General features: G+C 45.9%; 1 protein-coding gene across 6 annotated transcripts in view; it reads right to left on the reverse strand.

The window, feature by feature from the left end:
* The window catches only part of IRAG1 (inositol 1,4,5-triphosphate receptor associated 1), a 58,071-nt gene that overhangs the window by 17,944 nt on the left and 12,546 nt on the right, over positions 1-27,581 (reverse strand). For 2 of the 6 annotated variants that reach the window (XM_016206607.2, XM_087822251.1), the window contains 9 exons: positions 27,230-27,403; positions 26,076-26,158; positions 25,040-25,081; positions 23,310-23,927; positions 21,386-21,464; positions 9,562-9,685; positions 4,259-4,289; positions 2,812-2,952; positions 2,236-2,367 (listed from right to left, as the gene is read on the reverse strand). In XM_016206607.2, coding sequence (XP_016062093.2) covers positions 2,236-2,367; positions 2,812-2,952; positions 4,259-4,289; positions 9,562-9,685; positions 21,386-21,464; positions 23,310-23,927; positions 25,040-25,081; positions 26,076-26,158; positions 27,230-27,403 — 1,424 coding nt within the window. Of the gene's footprint in view, positions 1-2,235; positions 2,368-2,811; positions 2,953-4,258; positions 4,290-9,561; positions 9,686-21,385; positions 21,465-23,309; positions 23,928-25,039; positions 25,088-25,291; positions 25,345-26,075; positions 26,159-27,229; positions 27,406-27,581 lie in introns of all 6 variants that reach the window. The other 4 variants (XM_016206605.2, XM_016206606.2, XM_087822250.1 and 1 more) reach the window with 4 other exon arrangements.

Raw genomic sequence — 27,581 nt, forward strand, 5'->3', positions numbered from 1 at the left:
TATTGTCAACAAGATGAGACACAGCAAGCGCTGGAGAGGTGGTGGAGAAAAAGGACCCTCACTCACTGCTGGTGGGAATGTAGACTGGGACAGCCACTGTGGAAAACCGTATGGAGGAGCCTCAAAAAACTAAGACTAGAGCTACCATGTGACTGGCAATACCTCTTCTGGACATCTACGTGAAAAATTTGAAAACATTTACTTGTAAATATATGAACATCTATGTTCATTGCAGCATTATTCACGGTGGCCAAGACCTGGAAATAACTGAAGTGTCCTCCAGTGGACGGCGGGATAAAGCAGGTGTGGCCCATGTACACTGTGGAGTACCACTCGGCCGTGGGAAAGGATGGTTGTCACCGCCATTTGTGACAACATGGGTGGACCTTGAGAGTATCATGCTAAGAGACATCAGTCAAACGGAAAAAACAACCACCATATGATTTCACTCATATGTGTGACATAAAACAGAAAGAAACAAATGAACAAACAAACAAAAATTCATAAATATAACAACAGTATGGTGGCCACCAGAGGGGAAGGAGGTGAGAGGAGGCAGAAGACGGCAAAGAGGACTGAATATATGGTGACGGAAGGAGACCCGACTTTGGGTGGTGAGCACACCGTGAAGTACACAGGTGATGTGCTATAGAATTGTACACTTGAAACTTTCATAATCTTATTAACCAATGTCACCTCAACAAATTTAATAAAATTTTTAAAAAGCATTATGCTGGGGCAATAGGCGAGTAACAGGACTGTCTGGGAAACGAGGACATTACAGGCCATCCCACTAATACAGGAATCAGCAAGCAGTGGGTTTGTTCACAAGGAGTGAAGGTAATTAGGGCTGGGTTATCAAGGACTTTGTCTCAAAGTAAGGGCGTGGCATAATCAGGCCACAAGTGGAAGTTAGGCTGACGGGAGTGGGACTGGTGGCAGTGAGATGTGCCTGAACCAGTCTGGTGGAACCAGAGAGAGAGGTGAGGGCTGAGACGCGGAAGCCACTTGGAGAAGGGTGAAGACTGAAGTGAGCAACACACGTGGGTCTAGAAACACATTTGGGAGAGCTGTACAGATAAGAAAGGTTTTTCTCTGCTTATACCCCTTGGGTCCCTCAGAGAGCCCAGCCCAGGGCCTGCCTGTCCGCAGAGGGACGTGCTCAGTGACCATGCCCTGGAAAAGTTCCCCATAGCCGTGAGCTGAGACCAGTCCCTTCCTTTGTGCTCTCCCTTTGTGGCTGCTCCCAGCTGGACTGACTTCCTGGGTGCTGCTGCTGAGTCAGGAGCTTTTTCCCCAGAAGACAGAGGGGTGGGACACCAGTGGCTTGTCCTTCCTTTGTTCCATAAAAGCTGCTTGGGGCTGTGCCCCAGGAACACCCCGCTGACACAATCAATGCAGCAGGACATGGGTCCACGGGAACAGCAGCAGTGATAACCACAGCCAGATGTTTTACAAGTACTTCAGCAGCCCTACATGGCAGATACTACCATCAGCCACATGTTATGGTTGGAGAAGCTGGAGCGCAGAGAGCTCGGTACTTGGCCCAAGGCCACACAGCGAATCCTGGTGGAGACGAGATTAGACCTCAGGCAGTCTGATCCTACGATACCATCTGGGATCAGGGCAGTGCTCTGTGTGCATCGGGACTTCCAAGTGGCTGAGAGGGAGCCGGACCTGGGCCAGCACCTCAGCACTACTTGTGCTGTTACTTTTCTGAGACTTCATGTCTTCATCAGGGCATAAGGATATTGACTTTACAGGGTTGCTGGGAGGATTAAATGAAACAGAGCAGTTTTTCCTAAAGCATATTTTGCCAAATACTAGTTCTATGGGAGTTGAGTAGGTATTTTGTGAGAAAAATAAAAGGAGGGGTGGTGGTTCTTCAGCCAAATACATTTGGGAAATACAGAGGTCAACTTAAACAGGCTTCCTCTCTATAAGACTTCTCAAAGGCTTGATTACTGCAGTGTGCTCTGGAAATCTCAAGAAAAGAAGGGAGTATGCAGTAGTTCTCACATGCATGTGTCCACAGAAAGCTTTCACAAGGAGCACTTAAGGGTTTAGTGGTCCAGCAAAAAACCCCTGAAAAACCACAACAATGTACACAGGCTGCCTGGCACAGAGGAAGCCATCAATCAGTGGTGTCTGAAGTTGTCACCGCTTCTATTATTGCTTTAGTTACCGTGGGCAGAGCAGAGCCAATCAGGAGGGCTGGGAGCTGGCGAGGCTTACCTGGCGGACAGCCCCCACCATCTCAGCCCGGCTGGAGAGGCGGGCAGCTAGGCGGTGCAGGACAGCGATGTCCTCCAGCAGCTTCTGATAGGTCTCCCGGTGCTCACAGTGGTGCCAGAGTGAAGCTGAAGACTGAGAAGTGAGAAGGAACATCACCCAGGGTCCTCACAGGATGGGCCCCGGTCCCCATCCTGTCTGAGAGGAGCGGCCTCTGCAGGGCCAGGGCTACAGCTTCTTCTGGGGATTGGAGAAACCCAATGTGGACACTCTGTACTTGGTTGGCCTAAAAGAAGGGAATCACATCCGGGTCTCTGGTTCCCAAGGAGCTCCCTTTGCCATCCCAGGTCACCCAGACCCCTCCTGAGAAGCTCACAAGGGCTCAGAGGCCTTACCCACAGCCCTGAGGTCACCAGGCCTCCAGGATCTTTGCTCCTCCCAGCATTCTCAGGAAGGCTGTCTGGCTCAGGGCCTTGGCCTGATTCCTCATTTCAGGAGACTCTACTTGGTGACTGAGAAAAGCAGGATGCCCAGCAGAACCCTTGGAGACAGCCCCTCCTTCAAGGATTCCACAATTACCGTGATGGAAGCTTTGAAGTTTTCCAGTTCCTTCTCGGTGTCCTCTTCTGTCAGGTTGCGTTCCCTTTCAGCCTGGTTAATTCTAGATTCCAGGGTATAGCTGTCATTTCTAAAGGCCAAGGACAGTTGTACAAACACGTTCTGTTGGGAACAAGAGTGTGGAAGAGGTGCTAGGAGGAGTTATTGCAGGGAACACGGCTGCAGGTGTGTTTCTTGCATGAGCATTTTACATCAGCTCCTGGAACCGGTCACCAAAGCAGCCAACTACACAAAGGGGTGAACTAGTGACACGAGGTCCATGCAAGGTCCTTCCCAGGACCAGAGCATTTTACTGAGGAATAATAAGAGAATAACACTTTGCTTTTCCCTGAACTTCCAGAAAATAACATCCTGTATTTGGGTTTAGATAAACTTGGGCCAACACAGCTGATTGTGTAAGCAGTTTGGATTCACACTAGGATTTATTACATGTGGGTTTTGGAAGTTTCTCATGAAACCACTGTAAAGAAAATTTGAGATGTAAGCCGGGTTGACTTAAAGCAAACTTCAAGCAGCATCTCGCGTGAGTGTTCCAAACTGTCCACTGAAAGCAGCTGTAAGAGCTGCCAGAGATGACATAAGGCCAGGTATGATCCCGTCAGGAGAAGCTCTGTGGAACAAACATTCCATGCCAAAAACACAGCCTGCATGAATGAACTTTGAAAGGTGGTACTGATCAGACATGGAATTCCTGGAATAATAGGAAACTACTGGGGAGGAGAAATAGACAGATGGACTACACAGGAGGGAAGCTGTGGTCTTCGTTTTACAGCTTTCATTGCCCTGCCCGAGTCAAGTGGTAGCAGATTTATACCATTGGGGTGAGATAACTCTGCCTGAGCTTCTGGAGTTCGTGTAACAAGGCCCACAGTGGGCAGAAATCTCCAGACAGAGGACTGGAGGCCCTGAGCTGACTCAGTGATGATGATGATGGCAATATTGAAAGCTACTCCTCATTGAGCATCTACCACATGCCAGCAATGCTATGAGTTTTATGCACCTAAGCTCATTTACTCCCACAAAACCACCTCTTTAGGAACTGCTGTATCTATACATGGGTAGAGACCAAGACCAGAGAGGCCATTCACTTGTTCAAGGTGAGACGGAGTCGCAGAGCCAGGATGAAACCTGTCTGATTCCAAAGGCCATGCTGCTTTGGCCATGCTGAGTACGGAGCATGTGAGTATACATCTGAGGACAGGAGCTGGCCCTCGAGACCTACCATGGCCCGTCTTCAACAGCATCAGTGCGTGAGATTCTCTTTCCTGCCCAAGCCTCAGTCCAGTCCAGTTTATCAATAATGCTCAATGTTTGATTCTCTATACCTGGGTTAGTCCCTCAGTGAAAGTGTAAATAAAACCCAGAAAGCCCAGGCTTCATAATTTCACGAAGCACTGGAGTTACTTACCTCAACTTCCTTTTCAGTGAGTGGAGGGGCACTGTGAAAAAGAAAAGACATGCAGATGAATTTTACCCAGCCTATGCAATGAACAAAAAGGCGACTTTCAATAACCAGCAGAGCTTGGGTTTCCTGAAATGGAGTAAGGGAAAGATTCAGGGTATACTTTGTATGATCTCTGTAATCTCTGAGATGTTCTGCCAGATATTGACTCCTACAGAGGAAATGTGGTGGAAAATATTAGATCCTGGGGTCAGTCCTCCATTAGTGCCTCTACTAGCTGTGACTTTGGACAAGTTATTTTAATCTCTCTCTGTTTGCTCATCTGTAAAATGGGAATAATATGTCTTACAGGAGTTTTATAAGCAATATATGTTTGTATGTACATATGTACGTGTAAATGTCTATGTACATACATACGTATATATATTCACATATACATGCCATCCACACTCAGTAGGCACTCAGATGTTAGCTCTTATGACTCATTCACAGGTTTGTTTTGAGGACTTACTAAGAAAATGCATGTGCTACATACTTTATAAACTGTACACATCTGAGCAGCCATTATTTTTTCGGGGCTATTCAGGTCCACAAAGCCTGACCCTCCTGTCTCTGAGGATTGTGACAAGGTGCATGTGGGCCAAAGAATAAAAGGTAGGAAAGAGTAGCCAGAGCTCTTCTCCACAGTGAGAACTGCTTCTGATAGCTGGAATCAGAGATCGAGCAAGAAAGTCCCAGCTAGCACGGCGGTGTTATTCCGAGAGGTTCCTCGTCATGTGTGGTTCCCACAGCAAGCAGTCCTTTTATCTGCACGCTCACTGTGTTGCTGCTGCCAGTCCTGCTGGTAACTAAAGCTACCCCTGTTCTGAAACCCGGACAATGTAAATAATGCACAGGCCCTTTCCTGTGCTGGGGTGGGAGGACTGGGAGAGGTTCTATCAGTGTCATAGGACTTGGCAACAGAGCGTACCATCGATAAGACTCTCAGGAAACACAGCTTCCTCCCTTTGACAGGTGCGGAGGGACCCCAAGAGCAAAGGTAGGGGTCAGCTATCTCTGCAAGGGACTGGTTCTCACCCCAACAAGGAACTGTGAGAGCCTTCCTGTCAGGATGAGGCAACAAGACCCCATGGCCAGCAAGTCAGCAGAGTATAGAGCATGCGATAAACAACTGCAAAGATGTTTAATGCTTACAATTTTTGTCACCACCCTACCCATCAGGCCCTTTCTGCTGTGGGTTAGTCAACATAATCTTCTAGAGCATGCACAATTTGCTTAAATGATTTATCAAAACCCACTGAGCTTGCTTTTGATTCCTGGCTTTGTGTGAAATTTACATATTTTTATCACTTATTAACTAAACTTATTTTTCTATTTTGATGACTCATTTTTCACTTTTTTGCTATAGAATACACTTTTCCAAAAAATGTACAAAATCATGTGACAGATATAGCCAGCTCCTGATGCAGAGCTATGCTTTGTAAACTGGCGTAGGCAAGTAGAGGGCAGAGCCTTGGGCCTCCAAAAGGACAGAGGCTTGCAAGTGACATACAAGGAGACCATTCTGGATGGCATTGCCTACCTCAGAATTCAAACTCCCTTAATAGGCATTAGAATAAAATCAAGGCCCTCTGTGAACCAGCCCCTCCAGCCTCATTGACCATTCTGCTCCCCAAACACACTCATTGTAGCCCCAGGGCCTTTGCAGTTACTGTTCTTTCCTTTTTTCCACTCTCTTTTGTAATAACTTTATTGGAATATAATTCACATACTATACAATTTACAATTCAGTAGTTTTTAGTATATTCACAGACTTTTACAACCATCATTACAGTCAATTTTAGAATGTTTTCATTACCCCAAAAAGAAACCCTGTACCCATTAATTAACAGTCACTCTCCAACCTTCCCAAACCCCCATCCCCAGCCCTAGGCAATCACGAATCCACTTTTCCTTCTCTATGGATTTCCCTATTCTGAATATTTCTTATCAATGGAATCATACAACATGTGGTCTTCTGTGACTGGCTTCTTTCACTTAGCATAATGCTTTCAAGGTTCATCCTCATTGTCGCATATATATCAGTATTTTATTTTTGTGGCTGAATAATATTCCATTGTATGAATATATCACATTTTGTTTATCCATTCATCAGTTGATGACTATTTACGTTGTGTCTACTTTTTGGCTATCATGAAAGTGCTGTTACTGAACATTTATGTACAAGTTTTCGTGTGGACATATGTTTTCATTTCTCTTTGTTACATACATAGGAGTGGAATTGCTGGGCTATGTTGGTAACTGTTTAAGTTCTTAAAGAACTGCCAGACTGTTATTCCAAAGGGGCTGCACCATTTTACTGAAGATTCCAAGTCCTTCACATTTTATTGTTCATCTTTTTTAGTATAACCATTCTAGTGGATGTAAAACGGTATCTCAATATCATTTTGATTTACATTTTCCTAATGACTAATAATGGTGAGCATCTTTTCATGTGCTTATTGACTCTTCATATACATTCTTTGAAGAAATGTCTACTTAAACCCTTTGCCCATTAAAAAAAAATTTTGGTTTTCTTTTTATCGAATTATAAGAGTTTTTTATATATTATGGAAACAAGTCCTTTATCAGATACATGATTTGCAAATACTTTCTTCCATTCTGTGGGTTGTCTTCTCACTTACTTGATGGTATTGTTTGCATTACAAAAGTTTAGTGAAATACTATTTATCTATTTTTTTTCTCTTGTTGCTTGTGCTGTTGGTGTCATATCTAAGAAACCCTAAACTAATCACAAAGATTTGCTCTTATATTTTCTTTTAACAGTTTAAAGCATTAGCTCTTACATTTGGGCCTATGATCCATTTCAAGTTAATTTTTGTGTATTGTGTGAGGTAGGGTTCAATTTTATTCTTTTACATGTGGCTATACAGTCATCCCAGAATGATTCGTTGAAATTACTATACTTTTTGTCTGGAAATTTCTTCCCCGAAACCTATGCATGGATAACTTCTTTTTGTCATTTGTATGTCTCAGCTTAATTACTACTTTATCATAAAGGCCTTCTTTGACCCTCTACCCAACGTTCCATTCCCATGTCTTTCTCAATATGTGCCCCTAACAGCTTTGCTATCTGAAATCATTCATGTTACTTAAATATAATTTGTCTCCCTACCCAGAATGTAAGTGCCATGAGAACAGGGACTGTGTCTTCCTGTTCTCCATTCTGTCTGGCACATAATGGGCACTCAATGAATATTTGTTGATTAAATGCCTGTTTATTGCTCTTGCTGGTGTTTGACCCTGGGATGCCTTACCCACTGACATCTCCTCTTTGCACTCTTGTCAACCAACCACTGACTATGTCCCTAGTTTGGGTTCTAGACCTGGTTTTTCTACGGAATCCATTCAGTTTGCTGACCCTATGAGCTCCTTCCTGGTATGGTTCAATACCAATTCACTAATTCACATAGAACATGAAATAAACTCCTTCTGCATATTAAAACTCAAGGGTAATCTTTCCGTATTTCTGCTGGGGAAAGGAATCTTGAAGCTCTGGCTTCCTTTTTTTGGATGACATCATACATGACAGTTTATCTGTATCTCCCAAACGCCAAACAGAGAGTTCTGGGCCCAACCAAGGGCCCAGCCAAAGGCCCAACCAAGGGCCCAACCAAAGGCCCAACCAAGGGCCCAACCAAGGGCCCAACCAAGGGCCCAATTTGGAAATAGCCTCTACTGAGGCCTGAAACAGGGAGGCTGATTTAGTGGTTGGGGCAGGGAAACTGGGGATGGGCAACATGGCTATTGACATAATGCATGAGAGACACTGACCCCAATCTGACAGCCTGGACCACATGCCTCCAAAGCTGACCTTATGCGTTGACCATGAAAGCTCAGTCTGATCTCATGGTGGGGAGCTAGTAGCTGTTAACTCTCTCAAGGATGGTGGAACTACTCAGTTTCCCTTTCCTGGGGAAGCTGGGGAAATTTAATTGGTCGAAGGTGGGCCCTAATCATATTATCTTCACCTTTACAGAGGAAAAAGAAGCCAGTAACACTCCTGAACAGCCTTGTTCCTTGCAGACTGATGAGCACTGGTGATTGTTTTGTTACTTTTGACAGGCCTCTGGTATAGCTGGAAAGGCAAATCAGTCCACCCTGAATCCGATTCCTGACTCCGTCACCTGCCAAGCATGTTGCTTCGCTTCTCTGTTCTCACTGAAGATAAACACAATAAAATCTTCCTTTTCCGCTTCACTGGGTTGTCATAAACACCAAAAGACACACAGCATGTGAACTTACGCTCTGTAACCTGCAGTACACTTGGGGTGCTTCTCCTTTGGTTCTCTGTCTCTGGGCACCCCTCTCTGCCTTTCCACCAGGTAAAGTGGCTAATGCAAGCCCTCTTCCAGCTGTGAATTCAGCCCGCTTCTGACTTGTTTCTAGCCCCTTTCTTGATGTTGGTTTAGTTGCTGGGTATTGCCCTGAGTATTGCCCTGACGGCTCTGTTTCAGATGATTACAGTGTGGAATTCAAACACATGACACCCAATGGGCAAAACTTGTTTTCCTCTCATATTTACCTTCCCTAAATCGGGAAGCTCTCTTATGTCTGCTAGCTCCTCCTAATGGCCTTTGTCCCCAACAGCTTAGTCCCCAGGTTGCTGGGCTGGGTGGGAGGCCTCGTTTGCTGGCACCCACCCTATTGCTTAGTGGTACTCTATTTTCTCTCCTTTATACTCTAAATCGTTCACTTTTCAACCCAGTTATCAAGGGCCTGTGATGTGCTGATAAAATCCTAAGTCCCGGCTCACACACCATCTCATTTAGCTACCAATGACAGATCCCTGTTGTATAGGTGGGGAGGCCGAGGCTTGGGAAGTGAAGCCACTTTCTCCACATGTGTGGAAGAGCCTGGTAGGTTTCCCAGGAAATCCTTCATGTGGTTCCAAATGTTCTACATCTCTGTCTATGCAGATATCAAACCTAGAATCTCTGGGTTAAAAATAAATGGAAGAGCTGGGATTAAAACCATGTCTCCTGGCTCAAGGCCCACCACCCTCTGCTGTCATGAGTCTCTTGGTGGCCCTTGTGCGTACCTAGGAACCCCACCTACTCTCTCAGTTGGAACCACCCTACCTGGCCCTTTATTCCTCTTTTTGTTTTAGATGCATTTGCCCTGTTTGGACCATTGGATTCTGATCTGTATGGGGTCCAAAATCAAGGCTGGTATACTTCTGTGTCCCACCTAGAATCTAACATGGGCCACCTAATACAGGTCTCCTGCTACGCATGCCCTGGTTTTACCTTCCAGGGAGAGACTTGTGGACCCGCAGTTTGCGCAGCAGCACATCAGAAATATTGGGCATGACGTCCAAGCCACTCTTTGGCTCCTCTTCCTCCATAGCTGGGGAGAGTTCAGAAGGCAGCCCTAAAAGAAAAAAAGTGCTTAACTTATAAAATGTCTGTGTGAAATTGCAGTAGTACTGTTGGCAACTTGCTTCAATGGATAGAAAGAACTTTAACATTCGTAAGAACCTGATTATATTCCAGGGGCTTTATCATTGCTATTTTATCCTTATAATGACTCAGTAAGCTAGAACTTAATTTTCTCATTGTACAGGTGGGAAAACCAAGACTCAGCAAGGTTAAGAACTTGCTCAAGGTCACAGAGCTAGTAAGTGGCATAGGCAGACTTCAAACCAATTCTGTCTGCTCTGAATTCTGTGTCCTTCCCATTGTTTCCCAAAGTACCAAGCAGGCTCTTGTGTCTGGGGTCAAACATTGGTTTCTGGCAACTGGAAGCTGGTTGATTATTTGGTATAATGTTTATGAAAGCCCCCTCTCTTTAGCAGGTTTTTCAGGAGGCCTGTTGCCTAATTATTCTTCCTCAAAGGAATTCAACACTTCAATCATCTGTGGCCTACTAGAAACCAGCATCTGGTTCCATATCCCCATAAATAGGAATAGAAACAGGACTTTTCCAGGGTAAATCTAAGGTCATTAGGTCTTTTAAAGATCTCAGAAATAAATGCCTCATAGTCAAATGAATAAAGGAACAGGCTTTTGCTATCTCCTAAGACTATCTGGGGTCTTGCTCTGAAGGCAGAAAGAACAAATGAAATATTTTCTCTCATAAATCTTTCTCCAGTTTGAAGACAGTTCTTTTACCTCTCCCAAAGTTTTCTTTCTTGAGGCAGTAGCCCCATTTTCCCAACTGCTTGCTGTGGTCCGCTGTAGCCCATGGCCTCTAGATACCATCCCCAGCCGGCACACATTCTGATTATTGCTGTCTCAGAGGCCCAGATGTGCTCTTACATGATCTTAGCTCAGGAGGACATTGGTACATGTCCCTGACATTCCCATTTGTTATTCATGCAGCATAGACTTGGTGTGTCTTACTATGGGTTCACAGTACATTTAGGACTAAAAGCCTCATATCTCTTTTACTTGAGCCAGATCAGGTATCTTCAACCCATACCATGGTTACTTTGCATTTGCATGGAGGACTTTATAGCTATATGTTTTACCATCTCTAATGGGTTTTGACCCAGAAGAATTCTAACCTGCTCAGCCATTTTCCAGAATTGTAGGCCAGGCCAGAGATCAGGACTATAGGCATAGTTGTGGCGGCATCCAAATGGAGCTAAGATTGGGAGTCAGGTGAATTAGAAGCCTCACCAAGGGAGACCATGCTGAGAGGAGGAGGTGTAGTTTGGCTCAAGATAAAGAGTGCTTAAATACTTCAAGATTTCCAGTAACAGAATGGTGTTCATGAGTTTCCTGGTACCCAAAGTATCCTGGCAAAGTCTGAAGGGCCATTTGTTAGAGATGGGGAAGTCAGTGATCCATCTTGACTATAAGATTGGACCAGATATTCTCTTAGCTACCTGTCACCTCTTGGGCTCTGTCCTGGCATTTACTGCTCTCTGACATTTCCATGTGACAGATGGTAAATCCTGTGGCGCTTCTGGCCTCACTCTGGCAACACCCAGCTGAGAGATAATTAAGCAATGGGCTCCTGAGCAATCTATATGATTGATTGAACCACATCAAGGTCTAATAATCAAATGAAAGTTATACCAGGGGCTTTTTCCTAAAAAAATGCCCTGGGTTAAGCACCCTGCACTGAAATGGCTGAAGAGTGATTCTAGAACTAATGGATCCGAGGACCAGCCAACTTCTTCCTAAACTCAACCAAATTAACAACAACAAATTTTAAAATCAACCAAAAATATACCCCCCACTCTCAAAAACAGAAAAAGGCAATAATCTTTAAAAATAACGGCCAGAGAAAGACAAAGCTTATTAGAAATAAACATAAAGCTCCCACCCTTGGTAACCCTTTCTTCTCTCTTTCTCTAAGCCTGGCACCGAGAGGAAGATGTGAGAGGGAAGATGCTGGCGGGGCACTGTGCCACGGAGCAGGAGGGGCAGTGGAGCAAGGGGGTGAGCAGGCCGTCCGCAGAGGGGCTCAGAACGTTCTCTGGAGTGGAACGATCGTGGAACGACCCATAGCACCGTAATGACACTCCGCCCAGAGAAAAAACTGCCTTGCTGCTCTTCTCTTTTCTTCACAAGGAGGAGCGGAAACGAAAGGCAGGAAAAAAAAAAGACTGCACTGTAGTCTACCAGAACTGATTATGTAGAACAATATGGAGGGATTTCCCAGAAAGGAAAATGAAGAGAAAATAAATAAAACAAGCTTCTCCGATGGAGTGAGACACGTGGAAAACCCCAATAGAAGCTGCTCCCCACCCCCCACAACTTCTGAGAAATAGCACAGTGGCCAAACTCCTCGGAACTTGTCTCTTTTCCTTCCTTTACCTGACAGGATAGTGAGAGTGGCTTCGGGAAATCGTTGGCTCAAATCTGGGGAATAAATACCTGAGTAGATTGTCTCTATAATTCTGCCCTGAATTGGTGAGAGTCCATAACTCGCTACTCCCCACTAAGGGAATAAGATAGGCCCCCACTTTGGTATAACAAACCCAAGTGTTGGGTGATGAACAAAGTTAGAAAAAGAGCAGAAGCCGATCCCACAAACACCACTACACACAGCTCCTCCCGAACTTCCCCTTTCCCCGCCATCCAAGCAGCAGCAAAGCAGACACAGCACCCGGTCCTCAGCTAGGAGCTGCTGGAAGGACAGAGATCTCAGGTGGGGTGGGAAGGAGTCAGTGAAAACTGGCCCACGCAATATTCCTAGGTAAAGAGAAAATCCAGGTAGAAATGCCCATGGAAAAAGAAATGCAGTGAAAACAGACAGCATGGCAACTGTATCAAAACACTATATAGTGAAAATAGGAAGGAAAAAAGGAAGGAAGGTTTAAAGGAAAGAAAGGAAACACACAGGAGACAGATGTCAGGATAAAAACAGAGGCAACAAGCAGCGAAAATGCATCTTTGTGCAAAATGTATACCACAAATTCTTTGACTTGTGGAAAAAATAGAACCTGGGGGGGGGGGGGGAGAATAGGAAATCAGAGATGAGGGGGTCACACAAAGATGGAAGATTATAATTTAAAGAAATACACCGAAGACCAAAATATCAGAACTAAGCAGGGAGATTATAAAAAGATAGAACTAACCAATGTGTTGAAAATAGGAAAGAATAAATAAGATACACCCTCAAAATGAATTAGTATGGAGGATGGGAAAGATGAGATGAGCACAAGGAATGTAAAGAAGGGAAGAGCAAAGTATCTGGAGATGGATCTGCACGTGAGACGCTGATGAGAGATTTATGGATGATGGTGCCTCTGAAGTAGTGAACAAAACAAAAAGAAAAGAAAGGAAGAACATACCCAAAGACAGAAGAGAAGAAAACATTTCCCCCATGGAGATTACAGCTGATCTTGCCGAAAGGCTTCTCCAACTGCCCTCATGGAAGAATAAGCCATCTACAGGGAGAGGTGAGGACGGAGGGTGCTGGGACTCGGCTGGCCTCAGACTTCTCTACAAGACCGAGGACAGTGCAGCATTTACACAGTTGTGAAGAAAAGAGTGGCCCAGAACTTATCACCATCCAACCTGTCCTTCAAGAATTAAAGACAACAGTTTCAAACATGCTAGAATGCAGGGAACAGAGCACCTCTGAGCCTTTCTAGGAAGACTATTGAATAATGAAATCCAGCTAAACAAGACATAAATCAAAATCATAAAATTGGGAACGAGCAGCCATAGTAAAGGGATTAATGGTGACCATTAAATCCTTTTACATATAAGTTTAAGACTTAAACAACTATGGAAATTATGGTTACAGAATGAAATGTAAAGGACACAAACTTAACAATACAAAAAGAATAGTTTATCATTTGTGTATGTGGAGATGAAAAGGTAGGAAGAAATAATAAAGGTGGGAAGAAATGCTGCCATTTCATCTTTTTCTGTAGGAAGTCAATCAATAATACAAATTTGAAACATGTTATGTAAAAAAAGTACCTCAATGACTCCAAACCCTAATGCATTTCACAATATATAGTTTAAATTCTTAAGAACCAACCTCTTTTTTTCCTGGAGGAAGCAATTACCAAAATTCAGCAAGTCTTGATTTCACTTCACTTTATTCGAAATTCAATTAAATTGAATACCTTTTATTTTTTTAAAAAAAGTATTTCTAGCAATCTAGCATAATCTCTCCCTCCTCCTCCTGTATTTGTGGGGAAGGGAATATTTGGCATAAGCTATTTTTACTTTATTTTTTTGTATTTTTCACCATTAGTTGAATTTAAAATAATGAACATGAGATATTTTTAACAAAAGAAGTAAAATCATTTTTAAAATATTTGCCTATACTAGCTCATTCCAATGAAAACATTTGTTTCTGGCAATCTCAGAGACTTGGAAAAGTAACTTTTGGGGATTGTGATTAAAGGTGCTCTGAGCCCCAGGATGACCCCCAAAAGGCCAAAGCTACTGGTTGGGGATGAACTTTCTCAGGGAGGCCTTTTCCTTGCCTGAGTCTGAGGGCTCCGAGCCCAGACTGGGGTGTGTGGAAGGACGGCCTATTTAATGCATGTCTCTGCCTCAGCCCACGCCTCTATCAACATCCAGGTCCAGAGAGCCACCCACTTCCTAGGCATTGCCACCTGGATCAGGACAATAAAAGCCATTTCGACAGCTACCAATTATTGAACAGCAACTATGTGCTGGACACACTTCCTCGTTCTTCCTTACAGGAGCTCTGTGAAGCAAATATTGCTAAAGTCATTTTCTGGGGAAACTGCGAGCTAGGAAACCAAGGCTCATCTACATTAAGTAGGTTCCCCAGGGTCCTGGCTGGTTAGCGTGGAGCCAGGATACAAACCAGGCCTGCCAGGCTGTGGCCTCCAAGCTGCTCCCTATGTGCATTCAACATGTCCAAACCCCAACTCACTGTCTTCATTCCCAAGTGAGCCCCTCTGTGCTCCCAATCCTGGTCAGTGGCCCATCACCCCCTCAGCCACGCAGACAAGATGACTGGTGGTCTTCCTGGTCTCCCTCTCCACCTCATCTCCTCACCAAGTCCTGCCAAGCTGACATCTAAACAGCTCTCAAACCTGTCCTCACATCCCCATCTGTCCACCTCAGTCTACAGTCTCATCACCTCTCAGCAGGCTGTTTCCAAACCCTCTTACCTGGTCTCCCTACCCCAGCCTTTCCTATTTTAGGCCAGCTTTCGTAATCTGGCCAAAATTATTCTCAAATTCAATTTTTATCCTGATGCTTCCTTACTTGCAGGGTTCTCTGGCTTTACAAGAGGTCCTGAATAAAGTTCACACTCATTAATTGCCCCTCCAAACCTTCACCCTCCCTGGTCCCCGCCCACTCTCCACCCTGGCTGTCCATCTCTCCGGGACGCATGGCCCATACTTGACTCAAATGGATTCCTTCTGTCCCTGGAACACGCCAAGCACTAGAAGATGCCTGCACTGCTCCTGCTGTTCCCTCTGCCCCGGATGCCCTTCTCTTCCTTGTCTCAAAGCTGCTCCTCCTGGGAACCTGTCTGACTTACTGACCGCTACTGGGCGGGCTTCTTCCTCCATGTTGCTGCCTAGCAACACCTCACTGTCCAGTCCTGGTAGGGAAAAGCTGGATCTCAGATAAAATTATCAACCAAATGAATTTGACTCCTATAAACACTAAATTTTTAAAAAGAAAATTAACTGTGGAAGGTATTCAGTAAATGCGCCCTGCCTTCCATTTTCCCTCATTTCTAGGGTCTGCGTGGGTGAGAGCTCTAGATTCACCACTTCCCACCTGCATAGCCTTGGGCAAGTTTTTTGTTCTCTAGATGCCTCAGTTTGCTCATGTATAAAATGGGTATGACAGTATCTACTTCACTGAGCTCATACAATGTTTTTTAAAACATGTTTTTATTGATTTCAGAGAGAGGAAGGGAGAGGGAGAGAGAGAGAGAGAGAGAGAAACATCAATGATGAGAGTCATTGATCAGCTGCCTCCTGCACGCCCCCTAGTGGGGACTGAGCCTGCAACCCGGGCATGTGCCCTGACTAGGAATTGAACTGTGACCTCCTGGTTCAGTGGTCGATGCTCAACCACTGATCCACACCAGCCAGGCCTCATATACTGTTTTTATGTGATACTAGTCTTTATTCTAGCAGAATCCTGGCATACATTTTAGTTCCTATCATCAAGGTGGTGGAACTCTAGCTTGCCAGCTAAGTGGGATGTTGTACTCTGTGCTCCACAGTGTATGGGACAGTGCTGGAGATGTGATGGGCAACCACATGTGTTTTGATTGATATCTGCAGAGTTCTGACTTCCCTTTCCTACATTCTGAAAGCCCCATCAGAGACCGGCATTCCCTCTGTATCCAGGACAAACGGCTCTGGGAGTCCTCCCTGGGAGCTGAAGAGGCTGGCCCTTTAACAGGCTCTAAATACAGCAATGCATATGAGCTCACGGGGTAAACTCGAGTCTCTTATGATTGTTTGCTGTTCCTTTGGGAGACGGGGAAGATTCTTATCAGAACATTCCAGAGTCTTAAGAACTTTGGCTCTTCTTAGTTTCTGATGACTACGGGGCGGGGGGGGGGGAGGTCGGCTTTTCCCTGGTGCATGTGGTCTCTCCAACAATCCAATCAGTTCTCTTCTCAGGGACCACTTGTAGGATGTTTGGGTCTTGTGGGATGGGAATGATTTGGAGGTCATTTCAAGCCAAAGATGTGAGCAGACTGTGGGCCAGTTATAAGGCTGAATGCTGGGGAAGCAGAGATGAAGAAGGCTCAGGCCCTTCCACCACAGAGAGGCCCTTGTCCCGGCTGTCGTAATCAGCTCCCCTGCTATCTCAGCAGCCTCCTATCTTGCTCCTCTGTCTGCACTCCTGAGCCCCTTTCCCAGCTCAACCCACTGGCCACAGGCAGCCAGAGGAACCTCTCAGATGCAAACCCAGTTCAGCACCTTAGGAGGTTTCATGCTGCTCTTAGGACCAGGGCTAGAGCCCACAGTAGGACCTGCAAGGCCCTATGCAGTTAACTCTCCCCAGCATCTTGGGATCTTCAGCAACTCATTCCTCCTCCTTCGGCTCAGCACCTGCTGTTCCCTCCACCTGGAATGTCCTTGCTCAGTGAACTCCCATTTAGTCTTTAGACATCTGCTCAAATGTCTCTCTTCTAGGGAAGACTTTTCCAGCACCTCCAGATCCTTCTCCCTCATAAAATCCAACACAGTATGAAGTGAAGTGTTTGAGTGTTTCCCTAATCTCTGTCCCCTTAGATCAGGGGTGAGGAACCTTTTTTCTTCCAAGGGCCATTTGGATATTTATTATTATTCTTGGGCCATACAAAATTATCAACTTAAAAATTAGCTATGAAAAAAGCTCCTAGATTTGTTGAATTTCTAGTCCCGCCTGCGGTTGCCTTGGCAGGGCCAGACCAAACAATATGGCCTGCAGGCTGGATGTTTCCCACCCCTGCCCTAGATAATAAGAGCTCTTTTTATTCCAGGACCACAGGGGTTTATTCCATATTATTAATTAGTATATTAAATGATAAAATACCCTTTATTCTTTCAATACATATCCAAACCAATTTGATAAAATTTAACACAAATCTTGAGACTTGCAAGAGAAGAATATTTCCTTAAAATAAAAAATAATAATGTAAATTATAAGAAATATATAAAATATAAGTGTATATATATATATATATATATATATATATATACACAGCCCTGGCCAGTGTGGCTCAGTGGTAGAGTGTCAGCCTGCACACTGAAGGGTAGTGGGTTCAATTTTTGGTCAAGGGCACGTACCTAGGTTGCAGGTTGATCCCTGGCCTTGGTCAGGGCGCATGCAGGAGGCAACCAATCGATGTGTCTCTCTAACATCAATGTTTCTCCCTCTCTCTCTTCCCCCTCCTTTCTTTCCACTCTCTGTAAAAATCAATGGAAAAAATATCCTCAGTGAAGATTTACTATATATATGTATATATATGAACATATAAAATAAAATATAATATGTAATAGAAGATTACATATTATATTCTTTTTTATAATGTAAAACAATATAAATATGGAATAATAATATTTAAAAATTAAAATAGTGCATTTAATAATCAGACACATGATCCTTGAAAGAAAAATACAAAAACAAGTCAATCATAGACAGGAACAAGGCAAGAGTTCTCCTTATCACCATTACCTTATCACATTAGAGAATGTTGCAAAGTAATAAAACATATATAGATACAGAAGAGAAATACACACAATCACACAACTAAGACAAATAGTGAATTTGATAAAATGAAAAGATTGTGAATTGGAAAAAGAAAGGCATTCTTCAAAGTGGTCAAGAGCCTTTGGATTTAGATACATCTGGATTCCAATCCTGGCTTAATAACCATGTGACTGTAACCTCCCCGAGCCTCAATTTCCTCATTTGTAAGATGGATATAGGAAGGTCCACCTCCCAGGGCTGTGAGCATTATGAGAAATATTGTCACATGCTTAGCACAGTACCTGGGACATAGTAATCACTCTAATCATAATTACGCTCTTTAAGCCCTATAATAATCACTCTCTACCATTTGGTAATAATAATATTATACAAGAAACTTGCATGATAAACCAAGCAGCATTCATCTGTGTCACTAATTATCAACTAGAAAACCCTAATGAAAAATAATCTTCATAAATAATCGAAAATATAAGTCATGTACAATGTGCCCCAATAAGAGATATGGGAGACCTATAAAAAGAACCTTAAATCTTTCAGAGGAAAAAAAAAAGAATACCTAAATTAATAGAGGGACAAACCATGTGCCTGAATGAGAACCAAATGTTTGCAAATTAAATAATTTAAGAATCTGTAAGCTACAACAAACAAACTGGAACAGTTCTGAATCTAACATGCAGCTTTAGAGTGATCACAATTAAAATGTGTAAAATGGTATAAGTTTCACTTAGAGAATTAGGTAAGTAAAGAGACAAACTGGAAAGGACCTGAAATCCTTGAATCTTAGGTCATCTAATCCAAGAGGGAGTGGAGACCACAGAGGATGAGAAACTTATTTAAAGACCCCATTAACTGGCGGCTGGACTGGGGCATAAACTCAAATCTCCTGACATCTTGTCCAGTTGTTTTTCCATTAATTTACACTAAATCTGTGTATCTAGGTTATAATGAATATTCTGAAAAAGAAGAGCAATGAGGGAGAAGTAACCCCCCCTGCACACCGGAACATACAACAAGGCAGCAGTAATTCAATGATGCAGTTCTGATCAGAATAAAATAAAACCAAAGGCTTAGAACTAGTCTTTGGAATATATAAAAAAGAACATAGGATATACCTATCTAAGCCACAATATAGCAAGAAATGTAAATACTCTGAAAATATGATTGAGGTAACAGGAGCTTAAATCTTCAAATATCTATGTTAAAATAAATTTCAGAGGTATTAGCAAAATAAATATAAATAGATCAAACTATAGATAGACTAGTGGAAAATAGACTTGCTATCCCAGTTAAAGAGAATTAATAGTTTTATAATGATCTGAATAATGGAGACTTCTCAAAGGAAAAGATAGGCAAAAAAGATTATATAAAAACTTTGATTTCTCTAAAATAACCCCAAACTTGTTTAAAAGCAAAAAAATGATAGAATGAAGAACAGAGGAAAATACAGGCAACAAATGGCTAATATTTATAGAGTTTATATGCATTACCAACAAAAACAAACCAACAAAAAACCCAAGACTCAAATGGGAATTCACCCATTAAGGGGAAAAAAAGGAAATAAGTATTTAAAAATTTTAAGTTTGAGCTTGCTTGCTAGCAAATTAATTGAAGTAATAATGAAGTGGCATTTCACACTAATACTAATAACACATTATACTTGTTATTATTATCAATTATCTGGTTCTCACTGTATTTTGGCCAATCAGGAGCAGAAGCAAAGCAAAGTCTAGTGCTGGTCCCTCTCAGGAGAAAGGCTCCTCACTGTCTTTGCAGGAGCTTTATATTTTGGAGGCAATTCGGTAAATGCAAATGCTTCTGTACTATACCCAGTGACTCTCAAGCCTGAGAATTTATCCCAAGGGAGTCAATTAAAGGAAGAAAGAAATAAACTACAAGTACAAAGCTGTTTATGGTAGGGCTCATCACAGTTAAAAGAGCTGTAAACATCTGAAATACCAACAATAGATACAGCAGCACAAAAGGATAGTGTGTGCCCATTAAATGATAAATATGAGAACGTGTCAAAATATATGAAAGTAGTTAGGAAGTGACTTTTAAAAGGTAGGGACAGGAAGTTATATCTGCCGTCAAATTAATTGTGAAAAAATTATAAAAACAGGTAAATACTGGAAAAAATAGAAATTGCTGCTTTTTCAGAATTTATGGGGTTATGGGTGAAAATTATTTATTTATTTTTTATTTTAAAAATTAACTAATTGATTTTTTGTTTAAAATATTACAGACCTCCCTTTTTCTCCCCAATGACCTGTTCCACCCCATCCCACCCCACTCCCCAGTCCCTCTCCACACCATTGTCCATGTCCTTGGGTTGTGCATATATGTGTATAAATTCTTTGGTTAATCTCTCCCCCTCCCCCCACCCACCCTCCTCCATTCCTCTGAGATTCGTCAGTCTGATCCATGCTTCCATGTCATTGAATCTTTTCCTAGTGTTTTGAATCTGCTTTAATAAACAAATTAAAAATTAAAAGCAGAGACGTATATAATAATTTTTTTGGAAGATTTCCTCTAAAGATGGTTAATTTTGTAAACAATTAGTACTTTAAAAAATTGTTGACCTGGGGTGGTGAACACAATACAATATACAGATGATGTATTATAGGCTTGTACACCTGAAACTTATATAATTTTATTAACCAATGTCACCCCAACAAATTCAATAAAAAACAGAAATAATATAATAATAAATAATAAGTCAAGAATTAAAAATTATTGGAAATTTTACTTCTGGGAATCTTCTTGTTAATGTTGACTAGGTAGGTGTTAGTTACTTTATTTCAGACTAGGGTCTTCCAACATGGTTGGTGGCACCCTGGACATGCCCATATGACAATCTTTAAGCAGAAGGCTTCTATGCTGAGACTGACTACAGGTAGCATGAGATATGAGATATCAGGAGAGGTGAGGCAAGGATGGGGAGGTCAGGGAAAAAGACCCAAAGTCTCATTTTTCAGAAGATGAGTCTGGCACGATGGCTGGGTGGTGACTTACAGTCACTAGGAGGGAACGACTGGGGTTTGGACTTTGTGGTGACAGCAGATTAGAAAGCAAGAGATGACTCTGATGTCTTGAAAAGAGGAACTGTTCTATTTGGGTGGCTTCCTGGGTGTGAGTAGAAAAGGAAATGTCAAAAGTTCAGGCCTGGGTCACCTTTCCAGGCCCACTCTGTGCTAAAATGACTCAAGGAAGGCTGGCAGGGTCTAGAAGGAGGGCTGATGGGAAGAAGACAACTTAGAGGTTCTCTGCGTGGGCAGGAAATATGATCTGATCAACTTATTTATCTGCAAATATTTACCCAGGGCCTGCTTTCACTGCTGGGATGGACAAGGCTCTGACACAAAGTCTAGTTTTTGCACTTTTACCTTCTTTGATCTGGCAAAAATGAACCCAGCCCTGGCCTGAGGAGAGCATCTTCCCTGACCCCACCTACCTTTTTCCTGCTCCGCTGCTTCACTAAGTTCTGGAAGCTTGAGCCCCACTAAGTTCTGATTTCTCATCAAGATGTGCTCCTTTTTAGAAAAAGCAAAATACAACATTTCAGATGAGGACATTAGACAGGATTCTTTTCTCAGTTCTGTCTATGGCTCTGTGGCCACTCAGCCTAATGTGGGAGACACCAGGGGCAGCCACCAAAGTGGGTGGACAGTTGTGACATGGTGACATCTGAGGGGCACCAGGAAGACAGTCCTTCTCCCAGCCCACAAAGGGGCTTGAAACCCACCGGTGGCACCATATTCCTTGAGTTAAGAACTATCTGCTTTTTAAATAAGCCTAGGGCCTCTGGGTGAATGAGCTGCCAGCCACACTGTGGCTGAGGCTGGAGGACACACAGCAGAGCCCAGGGCTCTGGGGAAAGGAGAGCCCCCTGGATATGTGTATGTGGCTACCACAGGAAACAATCGTCGGTGGGCTCATGGCTATGCTCCAAGCTGCTGGAGCTTCCTGCTCTGTTGTTCTAGGCTGTTAGTGCCCACTTCCAGGAGCTGTGGCTGCCTCCACTCATTCTCAGTGGCCTGTTGTGACAACTCTTGATTTGTTAGACGATCCAGACAAATGAAACCTGAGAATTGCTGCCTCAAGGCAGAAGGCTCAGTAGTCACTCTCCTGCCTGGGGCCTCAGCAGGCAGAGCTGAGGAGAGATGGGGATTCTGACCACAGTATGTGGCACAGGTTGGCTCACACCTGTGAAAAGCTTGCAGGGTTATTGGGTGGGGTGGCCTGTTGCCTGGGCTTAGCCTCTCTTCATTGCCAGAGGCCCATGAAGGCAAATACCTGGCTGTCTGGGTCCTTGGTGCCACCTTCCCCAGAGATCTGGGACTAGGGGCCACCGCAGACAGCCCTTCCAGGCCTGTGCTGACCCACTAGTCAGTGAGGCCTTCCTGACTGGGTGGGGTTTTCTGTGTAAAATGTTAATATCAGCAACTAGTTCCTAGCATCCCCTGAGCTTCGAACTCAGTATCGTGGAAGGTTTCTGAATAGGACAGTGGTCAGCAATGGAGTGTGTCCCTGCCAGCACAGAAACCTCCTCACATGTGCTTGACTGCTACCAGGTCCCTCTGTCCCTTCCCTGTCCCATGACCCTCTGTAGAGGAGCCAGGAGATCTTGTCTAGCTGTGGGAGTGCCAGGTCTACCCCGAAGCATCCTGCTGGCTGGCCTCTGGGGGAGAGGGGACTGGATAAAGGCTCCTTTGTCCTGTTGACCACTTCTGTCCCTCACACCCTGGTCTCCCTCCCCTCCATCTCTGAACACCCCCGGTCACCCCTGTATAAGGTGGCAGAGACCACTGCGCCTGGTTTGATGGCCAATGAAAGTTGGGGGACACCATGAATGCTGGAAGAAATTTACCACTGTGGGGAGCAGTTCCTCTCGGTCATTATTATACTTGGGGATGGATTTGAGGCCCTTTGTTAACAGACATCAGGAAGGAAAGCTTGGGGACGTGATGAAGGAAAAAGCTATTTCATCCTTGCCTAACCCAGTCCTAGGCATGACAAGGCACTCCATCAAGGGCTTCCTGTTTATGAGCCACCAGCTCCAGCTGCAGGGGGGATAACACAGCCCAGGCTGAGGGCCCCTGTGCCTTCGCACACCACCTCCCCCTGAAATGTGGTGTGTGTGGCAACTATATCCCACACCGACCTCACCCTAGCAAGTGGGGTAAAAGCACCCGAAATGTGTTTATGAAGATGCTGCACAGTGGACCTGATTTATCAGGGTGGAGAAGTTTAGGGCCCCATGAGGCCCAAGTCCAGGCCAGAACTGTCCTGCCCCAGGGCCCAGCTCAGCCCAGAGGTCTTCCTCCCAGAAGGGATCTGGAGTGCACACCCCACCCCGCTGGCCCCCAGGAACACACCTCACGAAGCTTGGTCAGTTTCTGCATCCGCACGGGCTGCACTTGTATCTGAAGGTCTTTGAGTCCAGGCACCTTGGCCAGCTTGCTGCTAGCTTTGCCCGCAAAACGCTTTTCTTCCTCAGCCAGGGGCAGCTTGGCAAGCACTTGCTGTAGCCGGGGGCCAGGTTCTTCGGGGCCGCTGTCCCAGGAGACCCCTCGCAGCAGGGGCGGCCGGGAAGGAGGGGGCCGAAGCTCGGCTTTGAAGCCAACCTTAGACCCTACTGGCTCTCCAGCTGTGCCTTTACCCTGGGGTGCCAGGGGAGCTGACCCTCCGGAGCTCTGGGCTGGACTTCTGGGCAGAGGGTTGCCCTCCTTGGCTGTCTTCAGGAGCGGCTTGTCCAGCTCACTCTCAGCAGGGCCAGGCTGGGGGCTGTTCAGAGCCATTTTCCCCACACTGCCTGGGCCAGAAGTTGGGCCCTTGGGTGCGACCTCAGGGCACTGGAGGGGGTCAAAGTTTTCCTTTTGTTCTATTGCAATCTCTTTGGACTTCTCAACTGTGGGAGAGCGAGGAGTCAGCCTGCCCTGAGACACTTTCCTCTGGTCATTTTGCTTCCGGTCAGCTAGCCCTTTGGGGATATTCTGAAAGAGACAAGGTAGAACGGGGACCCTGGAGGCAGGCTGGGGAGGAGACAAGAGGGACCACTTCTGCTACGGGGCCTCTGACCCATAGACCCTGCTAAGGGATGTGTGTGTGTGCGAGCTCAGTGGAAGGGTGTGAGCTCAGTGGAAGTCTGAGCCAATAACGAGGACCCACAGACAAGCCTAAGGTTCATAAAACACCCAGGGACCTGCCATTCAAAACCTGCCAAGGACTTCCAAAGGGCTAGGAGCCAGAGAGAAGAGTGGGACAGAGGGCAGCTTGGGGGCAGTCACATGTTTTGGCCTTGACTGAGTTGTCCCAGATTCTAGTCCTGGCTCTGCCTAGTAAAGCCCGTAACTTTTAGGGATTCATGTTTCCCATTAGGTTTGTGAACCTCCTGAAATTATATGCAAATATATATGCATGTTTGTGTGTGTGCTCTATGTATTTTTCTGGGAAGAGAATGCATAGCTTTTAACAACTTATCAGAGAGTTCCATAATCCAAAAGGGGTTATGAATAGTTAGATGAGGTGATTCTTGCAAAAGCAGTATCTTACTGCTCTGTTCACTCTCCTTTCACTTCCCAAGGGTCTGCTTTGTGAGGAGCACGTGGCTGTGTCTGGACATTTGCGTGGCTCTTTTATGTGCGTCCTGGGACTCTGGCCCAGACCCGGTTCTAGATGAGATTGTAACGTACACTGCCCTCAGCACCCTCTCGAGAGCCTTCCTCTGAGAGGTGTGAGGGGAAGATGAGGTTTTCCTGCTGCCCCCAGGGAGGATCCCAACCAGGGGCTGGACCTCCCTGCAATTTCACTAGAGCAGCAGTCTTGCCCGGCTCCTGCTGGGCCCCATGGTGCCCTTGGTCTCCGGCCAGCAGCCTGGCTGGGGTGCAGGGCTACAGGCAGGACCACCATGCAGGTCACCCCATGGAATCCTGCCTCCTCACCCTGTCCACCTCAGACTTCCCGTCACAGTGGGGCACAGCAACCTCTTGCTTCCCCAGCCTCGACCCTCCACTCCTGTGCACCCCCTCCCAGGCTGCCTGGGGCCAGCCTAGGCCGCTGGGACACTGTGTCTCCCACACCCAAACTGGGCAGAGCTCAAACTCACAGGCTCGCCGAGGTGAAGTGAAGAGACGTTGGCCTCATCCCCCTTCTGCTAGAGAAATGAAACACGAGTCAGTCAGTGACGCGAAGGGACCTTATCTCCTCTTGAAATAACCCCAAGGAGGCCTCTAGAGGTGATGCAGGTGCCTCCCCCACCCAGCACCCTCACTTCAGGGGGTTGTGAAGGGCCTCTCGGGGTTAAGGGGGAAGAGGAGAGACCGGCTGGCATAGAAAACCCAAATGGGGCCCCTGTTACCTGTGCTGGTGCTCCGGGCAGAGGGGACTGCGGGCCACTGCACGTATCCAAACCTGGAAAGGTCCAGACACTGGTGAAAGCTGTCCAGCACCCCACATGCTCAGCTGTTTCTTTGGCAAAGCACATCTAGTTCCCCAGAACGTCCTCCCTGTGTCCCCCAGGCCTGGGAGCCAGTGACACCACCATTTGCTGAGTACCTCTCCCACGCCAGGTTCTGTGGCAAATCCTCATTTAATTATCACAGAAGCCACACAAGGAATTGAAGCGGAGGGAGGTCAAGGCCACACAGGCCGTGTGAGCGCTGGGTCTGAACCCAGGCTGCCTGGCCTGAGCCTGAGCTTGCCCACAGCTCTGACACAGGCAGGCTGCTCTCCCTGGCACCCTCCTTCCCCGCTGGTTTGAGGGTGTGGCCCAGGGCACAGCCTAATGAAAGGAAAGAAGCCAAAAGGCAAAGAGTGGCCCAAACAGAGGTTTTTCCAAGTAAGCTCTGAAGTGACCTCTTTTTAACTTCTCTCTAGGAGAGTGCAGGTCATAGCCCCTTCCCCACAACCCACCTCATCCTGGGCTGGACCTGTCTCCCCACATTAGCCCCAAACCCCAATGTAACATATCTGCCACTTCTGAGGCAGCCCAGCCAGGCCCAGCTAGGAGCCCCTGGGGAGGGGGCCAAAAAGGGGGTCTGCCTGGGAAACCTGCAAGATGGGAGGCCTCCTGGTCAGGCCAGGGGAGGGGTTGAGCTGCCACCCAAAGGGAGAAATGGCAGGAAATGCCGAGGGGGCTGGACCTCACCAGGCAGCGTGGGGATGGTGAGTGAGTTGCTCCGAGAGGGTGTAGGAGAAGCTCCGGGGCTGAGGTTTGGGGAAACAGCTGTTGAAAGACAAAAATTGGCAGCATTAGTGAAGGTTTAGGGCTTCAGTTTAACAAAGATATGCTTTCAGGTACTTTTGACCTCTGGGAAGGAACTAGGTTTGCCTCGTTGAAACCAGGGGCTGGTTCTGGATTGCCCTAGAAGGACCCTCCCACAGCCGAGTGCCTCCCTGCTGCCAGCCCCAAAGAGGGGGCACTGGGTCATTTGCAGGGGTGAAGATTGGGGTTACACCCCTCAGCCTGCCTGGCCTGACCTCAAAGCACCTTCTAGAAACAGAGGACCTGCCATTTCTTGTCAGGCACAGCTCCAAAAGCTGTATATCTCAGACTTGACAGGATGACCCTGACTTCAGATGCTCCCCTTGCCTTCTAAATACATTCAGACTTGTCTAAAACTTGCCTTACCTCTTTGCTCAGGAAAAAGAGTGACTTTAGTGAAAGGTGTAGCAGGGTGGATTCCAGGGCCCAGGAAAAGCTTCAGTCTAATCCAGAAATTCCATGAAGACACCAAAGACCACATTCCCCTTCCTCACAGTGCCTAGGATCCTTTCCAGGGCCCACAGCTGGAAACTGGGGAGAAGGGCCCAGTGCTGGCCTTTCCAGACCTTTGCTGAGGAGATGCCTATAGAGCAGGACCTCCTGGGGAAGGTGGGGAGGTCATGTAGACTTATCCATGTAGGGTGACCCAGGGGTCTGTGCACACGGGCATCACACACAGAGAGGATTTCTCACTATGCAAGATTCAGAGCTGGGGGAGCCCCTGTGAAGTTCATGGGTATCATATGGGCTGACACTTCTCATAGAAACAGGAAGCCACGATGGTCACACACAGGCCCCAAAAACAAAAAGCAGAGTTCTCTGGGCTACAGTTGGGTCAGTATTTTGAAGCTTCTGAAATGGGGCAAGATGTCTTCTCCTCACCTGATCCTCTCCATAAGGCTCAGTCCTCCTGGCCCAGAGGCTGGGGGTAGGCAAGTCAAAGACCACCCCTTCCAAGCAGGGCTCCCAGTGCAGCTGGGGCCTAGCCCTCCCCCTCCCAGCCATCCTCAGAGGGGCTCAGGTACATCCTACCTGATGGGGAGTCTCCGGGGCTGCTCCTGGACTTCCTCCCACGGCGGGCCAGGAACCGCTCACTCACCAACTTGGCTTCCTCCAGCAGCGCCAGGTTTTTCTTCTTGTCCTCCTCTGAGATGCTGATGTCTGGCAGCTTGTCATTTACCAGGTCAATGACATGCCCTGCAGGGTCTGCAGAGGGAGGGTGAGCACAGGGTGAGGGTCCCTGCTACTCCATACCCCAGGCCAGGGATGCTGCCCAGAGCAGACTCGGCCAGCCAAGCCTCAGCCCAGTGCTGGGCTATGGAGAGGGCTGCGTGGGGACAGACAGGGCTTCCTCAGAGGTTTGGCCCCTCTGGCTTATAGCCTG

This window comes from Miniopterus natalensis, chromosome 11 (genome assembly GCF_054644295.1).
Source record: "Miniopterus natalensis isolate mMinNat1 chromosome 11, mMinNat1.hap1, whole genome shotgun sequence".
NCBI lineage: Eukaryota > Metazoa > Chordata > Mammalia > Chiroptera > Miniopteridae > Miniopterus > Miniopterus natalensis.